The sequence below is a fragment of the Ziziphus jujuba genome, chromosome 7, assembly GCF_031755915.1.
Source record: "Ziziphus jujuba cultivar Dongzao chromosome 7, ASM3175591v1".
Classification (NCBI taxonomy): domain Eukaryota; kingdom Viridiplantae; phylum Streptophyta; class Magnoliopsida; order Rosales; family Rhamnaceae; genus Ziziphus; species Ziziphus jujuba.
The window spans coordinates 25,821,008-25,831,209 of NC_083385.1; the positions used below are offsets into that span (position 1 = coordinate 25,821,008).

Genomic DNA, 10,202 nt, shown 5'->3' on the forward strand with positions numbered 1-10,202 from the left:
CGATAGTCCTTAATTAGAGCATCTGCCATAGGTACATAGATTACAAAGTGGGAAAGAATGAAAAATGTCCTTTAACACCCATGCAAAAAGATTATTATTATTATTTTTTAAATCAGCACAAAATTGGAAGGATTTATTGCCTTATATAATATAGATGTCTATCTCTAATAGTTTTATGTAATATTGATGTGTATACATATTTTTTCTTTCTTTTTTTTTTTTTTGCTTTAATTATATATTCTTGATAATAATTGTTTTTATTATTGATATGGATTGTTTTCCAATGTTTTTTTTTTTTTTGGTTTAGTTATACTATTTAACAGATCTTATAAAAACAGAAGATTGGCCTCGTTTTATTTATTTTTGCCACAATAATATAAGAGAGTTTGGTGGAATTATAATTATATTAAATATCAGTTGGTACGAATCAAAATATGACACTACATCATAAAAAAAGATGGTCATATATATATATATATATATATATATTTTCTCTCAAACGAAAAAAAAGATCGTCACATATGTATTCATAGTATATGTGAATTTGAAGGATCACCTGATTTGCGCAAAGGACAGACATCGCCCTCTCAACAGATACATGAGGGAACAAGACAGAAGGCATCTTTTCTCTTTTTTTTTTTTTTTTTTTTTTTTTTTTTGTGGTCAAAAGAAAGGAGACAGCTCCTCTAAAGAAAATTCATCAAGAATGAGACAGGGATCGTACTTCCTTGCTCAGCCGGAAACGTTACCATTGCTTTTTTTTTTTTTCAATTGACAACCGGATATTATGGGTTGGTTATGGCCTATTTTCCTTCATTTTTTTTTTTTTTTGTATTTTAAAATTTGCCCTGTAAAAGTTAATATTTACCATTTTTTTATTGAACATTTTCATTTATATTATATCTATACATACATATATATATATATATTTATATTTTAATATGCAACAATAAGCAATGTTATATTTATCAAAATTTTAATAAATAATAATATAATAATATATGCATGGTTAATAAATTATTTATTTTTTACAATTATATAAGGAAAAACTATTAGTATAATGCTAATTTATGGTTTATCAAAATTTTAGTTAACAAATTTAATAGATGTAGAATTAATCGTGCAACAATACTAGTTGAACTAGTTGCCTTGTCAACTAATGTAGATTTAATAGTGTAGAATTACTTCTACACTAGTTGTCTTGGCAACTTTCCATAAATTGACAGTTATAATTTTACTTTAAATGGTAGTTTCCATAGAGGAAGCTCGGTTTTCTTCAAATAACATTTAGCCGACGAAGAGGGCGACAAGAGCGAAGGCTTTGAAGGGCTGAGGTCTGAGTGCCCTTCATAACCTCTTCTGAAAGACACTATGGCCCATCACAACTGGGCTGGCTCCCATGTTTCCTAGCACCAACAACGACAACGACAACGCCTTCCTTGTCGTCCACTACCTCTTCCTCCACCATCTCATTCATTCTCAATTTCTCTGATGACCTCCCTTTGATCTGTGTTTGTCTTCTGTCCTACACTTTCTTACTTTGAGGCAGTCTGAGAACAGAAACGGGCTTCTCTTTTGGGCCGTACACAGACAGTGGGTTTAAGGCGAACCAGTCCAAAGTCCTAACTTTGGGTACATCAACTATATACACCACAATCTTTTTGGAATTGTTAAGTCAAGATCATTTAAAAAAAAAAAAAAATTTCTTAATTGACAAATCATTCACATTACTACTGGAACAAACGCAATTGTTTGTATTAAGAAACCGTATTTTATTCTCACATAGATTGCGTTTAGCTAATTATCATTTTCATTCATCAGGATTTTTCCGATCACATTTGGATATCCTACGATGCTAAGTTTTTATTTCAAATTAGAAGAACAAATCCTTGATGGTTGCAATGACCGAGACAATTGAGAATACAAGGACAAAAAACGCAACGATAGAGGAACTCCCAGTCCAAATATCCTTAAAGTAGACGCTTTTAAGGGTTGCTTTTGCAACGTTCCATGGATTGTTATAGTGGTCATTAAGATCTTCACAGAGGGTTCCATAGCAGAAAGATGTTTCTGCAATTTGGTCACAGATTTTGTTAAACAAATTGGCAACTGCATCATTGCTGCCTAGAAAGTTCTGAACGACATCCTTCTCAACCAGTAATTCCACATCTTCAGCAGTGTTGATAAGTTGATCCAGCAGCGAAATATAATTGCATATGTGAGCCTCACATGGATAAAGACACTGCTCCAAAGCCATAACGTTTCTCATAAGGCATTCTGTGTCGTCTTCTATCTTGAGTTTAGGAACCTTCAGTTTCAAATACTTCCAACCTATACAGAAACAGTTGTATGTAACCTTTGTTCTGTGTATGTCAGCTAAGGAATGGTCTTCACTCGGCACAAAGTTCACCCCTGCTCTATCCAGTTGTTTTGCAGTGTATAGACATTTGGTTTTGACATGTGGACCTCGAGGATACCCACTATCTGGACACATGAACTGTCTGACCAAATCAGTGAAATGTTTGATTTCGTTCAACTGTTGCAATTCCACTTCTCCTGGCTTCTTTATTGTAGCTTTTCCATTCCTGTAATAATCAATGAAGAATTCACATGTAATCCTAATAAAGAAATCATGGGATTCACCTTCCTTCCATTGTTTTGATAGATAAGGAGGGATATTCATATTCCCTTGACTTTCTGGGTGTTTTTTGAGGATGAAGTTGATGCAGAAAATCCTAGAGGGAATTACCAAGGAGCAGATCTCAGGCTCTCATTCCTGTCCAGATCCAACTCTGGTCCAATTCCAGTATGAGTCACAAAAACAAAATGAGAGAAAACAAGCATTTCAGTCTATTTCAGAAATTAGCCAATCTGTGTTTTTTACAACTACTTTTATATTCCTCTTTGTCACCACGCAGGGTGAAGGTAAAAAAACAAAAGGCATGAAGCCACCTCAGCAATTAAAATAACAAAACAGGCCATATCAGCAAGGGAAGTAAAAGGAAATAAAACGCTGCGTTTAGACAGAAACTAAAATATTGCAGCTGCTGCATCATTCACCCACACTTGAAGAAGGCTCGACCACGAGCAAGGAAGATAAGTCAGCAACATCAGGGGGGTGGTATTCAAAAAGATCAGCAACGTTGAATGTATTGGAAATCTTTAGATGTGAAGGGAGCTTAAGTTGGTAGGCATTGTCTCCAAGTTTTTGTATTATGCGACAAGGACCTATCTTTTTAGCTTGGAGTTTGTTGTAGGCACCGACAGGAAACCTCTCTTTCCGAAGATGAACCATGACAAGATCACCAATTTCAAACGTCTTATGGCGACGATGGAGATCAGCTGTAGCCTTGTAACGAGCATTACTGGCATTCAGATTGTGTTGGACCCGGGTGTGAATATCTTGAATTCTATAGGCCAAAGTGTCAGCAGCTGTGTGAGGAGGGAAAGAAGTGGAGACAAGGTCGACAATATGGTTGGGAGGTTTGGTATAGACGATTGCAAAGGGACTAAATCCTGTGGAACGATTGACCATGCTGTTATAGGCAAATTCAGCTTGGGGCAAGTAGGAGTCCCACTGTTTTGGAGAGTCACTTGCAAGGCTACGCAACATGGAACCAAGAGTTTGATTCACAACCTCGGTTTGACCATCCGTTTGAGGGTGATAAGCACTGCTAAACTGAAACACCATATCAAACTTGCGCCACAAGGTTTTCCAAAAATGGCTAATGAACTTTACATCTCTGTCAGAGGTGATGGACTTCGGTATGCCATGAAGTCTCACTATTTCACGGAAAAACAGGTTGGCCACATACGAAGCATCGACAGCTTTCTTGCAAGGAAGAAAATGAGCCATCTTGGAGAACCGATCAACTACAACCAAAATGGAGTCGACTTTGCGTTGTGAAAGTGGCAGACCGAGGACAAAATCAAGTGAAATGTCCTCCCAAATATGATTTGGGACAGGCAGGGGTGTGTAGAGGCCGGTATTTTGTTGCTGGCCTTTAGCAGTTTGACAAACAGCACAATGTTTGACAAATTTAGTGACATCTCGTTTGAGGTGAGGCCAAAAGTAGCATTCTTCAAGTAAGGAAATTGTTTTGTCCCTTCCGGTATGAGCAGCCAAACCACCTCCATGAAGGTCTCTTATAAGCTGAAAACGAAGAGAAGTTCGAGGGATACATAGCTGGAGCCCTTTGAAGAGATAGCCATCATGAATATGAAAATCGCCGGCTACCTCATGCAAACGACATTTTTGCCAAATGTGTCCTAGGTCGGGATCATCGGGGTATTGGTCTTGGAGAGCGTCAAATCCCACAACCTCGATTTGCAACTTGTTCAAGAGGCACACCTTGCGACTGAGAGCATCTGCCACTCGGTTGTGTTTCCCAGCTTTGTGGTGGAATGAGTATGGAAATTTTTGAAGGAATTGTGACCATCGGATGTGCATCTTGTTGATGTGCTTTTGTGAACTGAAATGTTGCAAAGCTTGGTGGTCACAATGAAGGACAAATTCCCGTTGGATCAGGTAATGTTCCCAATGCTTGAAAGCTCTCACGATAGCATATAATTCTTGTTCGTAGGCCGACCACAATTGACGGGCAGGGCATAACTTTTCACTGAAAAACTCAATAGCACGCTGTTCTTGCATAAGGACAGCTCCAATGCCCGTTGAAGACGCGTCCGTTTCGACTTCGAAGATTTTGTCGAAATCTGGAAGTGCCAATACCGGTGCCTCAGTAAGATGTTTTTTTAGAGTTTTGAAGCTTTGCTGCTGAGCAGGTCCCCATTGGAATTTTCCTTTCTTGAGGCAGTCTGTTAGTGGACCTGCGATAGAACTGAAGTTGCGCACAAAACGTCTATAGAAAGTTGCGAGTCCATGGAAGCTGCGAACTTCAGTGACTGTTGAGGGTGTTTTCCAATCACGGATTGTAGCTACCTTTGAGGGGTCGGCCTTGATTCCATGCTTGCCCACAATAAACCCGAGGAAAAGAAGTTCTGGGGTCATGAATACACATTTCTTGAGGTTCAGATACAGATGGTTTTCCTTGAGTATCACAAATACCCGCTGCACATGCTCAATGTGGGCTTCGGTTGAATGGCTGTACACAAGAATATCGTCGAAATATACCACCACACAGATGCCAATGAGAGGTTGTAGAACTTGGTTCATCAAACGCATAAAGGTACTCGGTGCATTGCATAACCCGAAGGGCATGACTTGCCACTCGTAGAGACCCGTAGGAGTCTTGAAGGCGGTCTTCCATTCATCTCCAGGTCTTATTCGAATTTGATGGTAGCCGCTGCGAAGATCCAACTTAGAGAACACTTGAGCCCCACTTAATTTGTCTAACATGTCTTCCAACCGGGGAATGGGAAACCGATATTTGGTAGTTATCTTATTGATAGCACGGCTGTCAATACACATTCTCCATTCACCATTCTTTTTGGGGACTAGAAGAGCTGGTACTGCACAAGGACTTAGGCTTTCTCGAATAAGGTTCTTCTTCAGCAAGTCCTCAACCATTTGCTGTAGGATTTGAACTTCTTTTGGTGGCATTCGGTAGTGAGGGAGATTAGGAAGTTTGGCCCCGGGTAGCAAGTCAATAGCATGTTGGATGTCCCTCATGGGTGGTAGGGAATCCGGAAGTTCACTTGGACAGATTTCAGCGAACTCTTGAAGAAGTTGGAGAATGGGTTGTGGAAATTGAGAATCTGCAGGAGCTTGAAGTGAAGCTACAATACCGAAACAGATCTGTGAGTGTTTAGCTTGAAGCTCAAAATGTTTTCCCGAGGTTGTTAAAAGTATAGGACCCTTTCCCGAGAGTTGTTCTGGTGATACTCCAGATGTGGGCAGCAAAGTAGGGTCATTTTGGGGCTTGGAAGGAAGTAGGACAATTTTCTTCCCATTCCATTGAAACGAATGTGTGTTTTGTCGACCATCATGCGTTACAGAGTTGTCGAACTGCCAAGGTCGGCCTAAAAGAATATGGCATGCATCCATGTCCATAACATCATAAACAACCTCATCGGCATAATGTTTTCCTATACTGAAATGAACTTTACACAGCTCGGTGACCTTGGTTTCGATGCCCTTTTTAATCCAACCCACCTTGTAAGGATTCGGGTGACTCATAGTAGGAAGCTTCAAGGCTTTAACCAAGGACTTGGACACTATGTTCTCGCTGCTCCCGCTGTCTATAATCACCTCACACACCTTCTTGTTGATAGTACATTTGGTTTTGAAAATTGAATGGCGTTGAGGCTCCATGGGGTGTTTAGGAGAGAACAATAGCTTCTGGATGATGTAAATAACTGGTTCACCTTGGTCTTCATCCACCAACTCGGTTTCATCCCCCACGGTGGCAAACTCTTCTCCCAAATCGTCTTGAGTCTCCACTATGTTAATCTGTTTTCGCAGTGGACATTCATTAGATTTGTGCCCCTGCTGGCCACACTTGAAACACTTGAGTGGAAAGTTTCGGGCATAAGGATTTGAAGGCCGGTTGGGTTGGTTTTGGGGTTTGCTGGTATTTTTCATGGAATTATCAGCAGGGGTGGTCTTTTGGTAAGGGGCTGCTGGTGATAGGGATTTAATTTTTGGTGGGTACAGTTCACTCATGGGTTTCCATTTAGCTGGTGTTTTAGTTACATGCCTCTCAATTTGCTTTTCAATCTTGAAAGCTAAATTGACAGCTTCACTCAGATTCCACACAGGACTAAGCTCTATTCTTTCTTGAATTGGAGTAAGTAACCCAGCCACATATCTAGCAACTAGTTGGCCTTCATTTTCATTCAAGTTCACCCGAGCACTTAGTCTATAAAATTCTTCAGTATACTCACTAATAGAACGGTTACCTTGGTGGCAATGGTGATACTGCTGGTAAAGGATCTGCTCAAAATCAACGGGGAGAAATCTGGCTCGCAACATTCTGCGTAGCCTTGACCAAGATTGTATCGGACCCTTTCCTTGTTTTCGTCTATTACTCAAAACCTGTTCCCACCATGCCGAGGCTCCCCCACGGAATTTGTAAGCTACCAAACGAACTTGTTTATCCTCCGGTATGGACATATACTCAAAGAAAGACTCAACAGTTTGTACCCAATCAAGAAAATCCTCAATATTCAGAGACCCATCAAAATTTGGAATATCTACTTTAATTCGGTAGTCTGAAGGTTGGTGGTCTCGAGCATACCTGTGAGGACCAGCTTGAGGGGCTCGATTCATAGCCATTGTCTCCATCTCATCTTCCGAGTCCGAGTCGATTGAGAGTGGAATACGTTGCTGAACATCCAGAAATTGTCGGTGTTGAGTTCTGGGAATTCGAGGAGGAGGCGAATCTTGGAGGTGTGGATCTGCTGGGTGTGCCAAAGGAATGGGCGTCTGTGGCATCTGTGTTGCTGCAGATCGGTCGCCGGAGTGCTCTGGGAGATGAGAACCAGCAGCTCCAGTTTTCAACGTCAGACTAGAATGTATTGCAGCACAGAGTTGCCGAATCTCATTAGAAAGGGTGTCGAATTTCTGATCTAATTTAGCCACTGCAGATAAGAGCATTTTCGAGTTTGGGTCTTCGCCAGAATTTCGTTGAGAGCTTTCACCGGAACCAGCCATGGAAATTTCAGAGAGAATAACCTGGGACCTGTGGGCTCTGATACCAATTTGATGCAGAAAATCCTAGAGGGAATTACCAAGGAGCAGATCTCAGGCTCTCATTCCTGTCCAGATCCAACTCTGGTCCAATTCTAGTATGAGTCACGAAAAAAAATGAGAGAAAACAAGCATTTCAGTCTATTTCAGAAATTAGCCAATCTGTGTTTTTTACAACTACTTTTATATTCCTCTTTGTCACCACGCAGGGTGAAGGTAAAAAAACAAAAGGCATGAAGCCACCTCAGCAATTAAAATAACAAAACAGGCCATATCAGCAAGGGAAGTAAAAGGAAATAAAACGCTGCGTTTAGACAGAAACTAAAATATTGCAGCTGCTGCATCAGAAGTCAAATAATTCTGTGAAAATAAAATAAGGGAGCTGATTTTCGAGCATTATCAAGTCCAGCTCTATTGTTTTCCTTAGCCATGGAGTTCTCAATATGTAGTCCTGTATGTCCTTCTTCATTTCCTCAGGCTTGTCATTATTATCAAGCACACGTTCATAGTTTCTCAAAAATAGCTCAAAGACGAAGCAGACATCTCGTAGAATAACCCGGAAGAACATGTCCCGATTATTCCTAAGCTCAAAGCTCCCTGCATAGCTACACCAGATTCGTTCTCGGCGAGCCCCTTCTTTGATGAAGTCTCTGATGTCATTTTCCCTAATATGTTTACTGAAGTCCCGTTTCCAAAATTGATCATGATATTTGGTTTTGTGCTGTTCCATGGCATTCAGTTTCGGTTCGTCGTAATGAAAAGGGCCTATGGAAATTAGCTGGGGAGTGTAAGCTGCTTCATGTACCTGACGGAGCTTCCTAGGAACTCTGTGGATCCAACATGTAGAGTTCAGGTCAGGTTCCAAGTCCTCTGGAATGTCTATTAAGATTGCCTCATCGGGGCAAGCCTTCTTTTCTCCCATTTATAAACGGCTTTCGAAGATCCTTAATTTCCCCTGATACCTATAGAAAATAAAGCAGATTACAATAAATCATCAGAAAATGCAAACTTGTTCTAAAAGAACAAAACACCACTCTGTTTAATTTCTAGAAAGAATAACAGATAATTGAATCATGCATGGTCATACTATTGACTTTGATTTCCTTCTACTAAATATATATATATATATATATATATTTCCCATTATCAATTCTGATATTATATCCAAGCATAACCCCTTTGATTCAGTCTGAGGCTGTTCATTAAGTAATAAGTTTTGTATTGCATTGCAACTTAATCGACCATATATGTTAAACAAGGAAATAGTAGAATAATGAACCATATAATGTTTACCGCTAAAAAGTGCATGCTATCTTCACTTGTGAAGAATTGGAGAGAATGGAGAGCATGAAGAAAATTTAACAAAGTGAAGAACCAGAGAAATATTATTAATTAGTAGAAAAGAGAAATGGTTTTATAAACATCGTAGGTGTCCTTCTCATCTCTCCCTACAAAATTAAGGCCTCCTTCTATGATTCTATCTCTCCCTTCATATAAATGAGGACTCATACCTGATTACAAATCAAAAATAAAAAGACAAAGAATCAAAGCATATTTCAATAACAACAAGTGATAGGACTAACCACTGGTTTATAATATCTCAGCCGACGTTAGGGGTTGCAAATGACCGTGAAGATCTAGTAAGAATCAAAAGTTGAGACTTGGGAGAAGGCTAGAGGCAGAGGATACGGTCTGTATAACTCCTCATTTTTTGAAAAAAATAATAATAATAATAATAATAATAAATAAATAAAAATTGGGGAATGGGGATTGTTGTGCACATCCTCTTTAAACTCATAATTTATAACAAGAGTCTAGTCAAGTCAACCGTTCCCAGTTGATCTAGGCCAGTAGAATTTTCCGAGTTTTCTACTTCCTATTTTCTTTAATTTAGAGGCAAAAAGACCAAATATTTTGTTGCATATGCCATCCACCAACTAAATCACTATTTTTATATTCATGAAGGAGGCCAAAAAACAACAACAAATTAATACAATTGTAAGGAATTTATTACATTTTTTCTTTAAGATTCATTTCTTTGCATTATTATCTGTGAACTTGCAGTACTATATCCATATACATATATAAATATATATAGTTTTTCTCTTATTTAAATCTTCGTTGATCTATCCGGTTTAATGTGCTTTTCTAAGCCTATTGTCTAGCTTTCATATGCTAATAGATGCCTATTAAGGTATTTGCTAGACTTCTAGGTAAGAAAATTTTGGTATATATTCTAAGTTTTACTAAAAAATGCTTAGATCCAATTATATTTTGTGCACAACCTGTCTCAATCAGTTTATTATTAGTAAAAAATTGATAATGCGTATATTATGGTAATGATTTGGTGTGCATCTTATATAAGAATGCCTTATATATAAACAAAATAGTATAAGAAAAACTAAAATGTGCAAGTTTTAAGTTTTTGTTTTCTAAAAGAATACAAAAAAAGGCTTTTCGAGTTTATTTCATCTTTATGACTAAAAAAATCTTAAACTCAAACTCAAGTTTAAAACCGGTGAAATGCTAACATGAGCACACATGATCGTTAACA

The 10,202-nt window shown here is 38.7% G+C and overlaps 1 protein-coding gene across 1 annotated transcript; it reads right to left on the bottom strand.

Moving 5' to 3' along the window:
• Nucleotides 1–1,873: 1,873 nt before the first annotated feature.
• On the bottom strand, nucleotides 1,874–2,844 carry LOC107433453 (uncharacterized). The gene is made up of 2 exons (XM_060818908.1): nucleotides 2,750–2,844; nucleotides 1,874–2,585 (listed from the first exon to the last, which is right to left on the bottom strand). Exons 1-2 carry the CDS (start codon nucleotides 2,842–2,844, stop codon nucleotides 1,874–1,876), a joined length of 807 nt encoding a protein of 268 aa, XP_060674891.1.
• Nucleotides 2,845–10,202: the final 7,358 nt, after the last annotated feature.

What these genes read in the sequence shown, in the direction of transcription:
- LOC107433453 (XM_060818908.1), bottom strand. Translation starts at nt 2,844, where the DNA reads ATGCTTGTTTTCTCTCATTTTGTTTTTGTGACTCATACTGGAATTGGA. An exon ending in AGCCTGAGATCTGCTCCTTG is followed by an intron (nt 2,586 to 2,749) that starts GTAATTCCCTCT and finishes TGATTATTACAG; the next exon opens with GAATGGAAAAGCTACAATAA.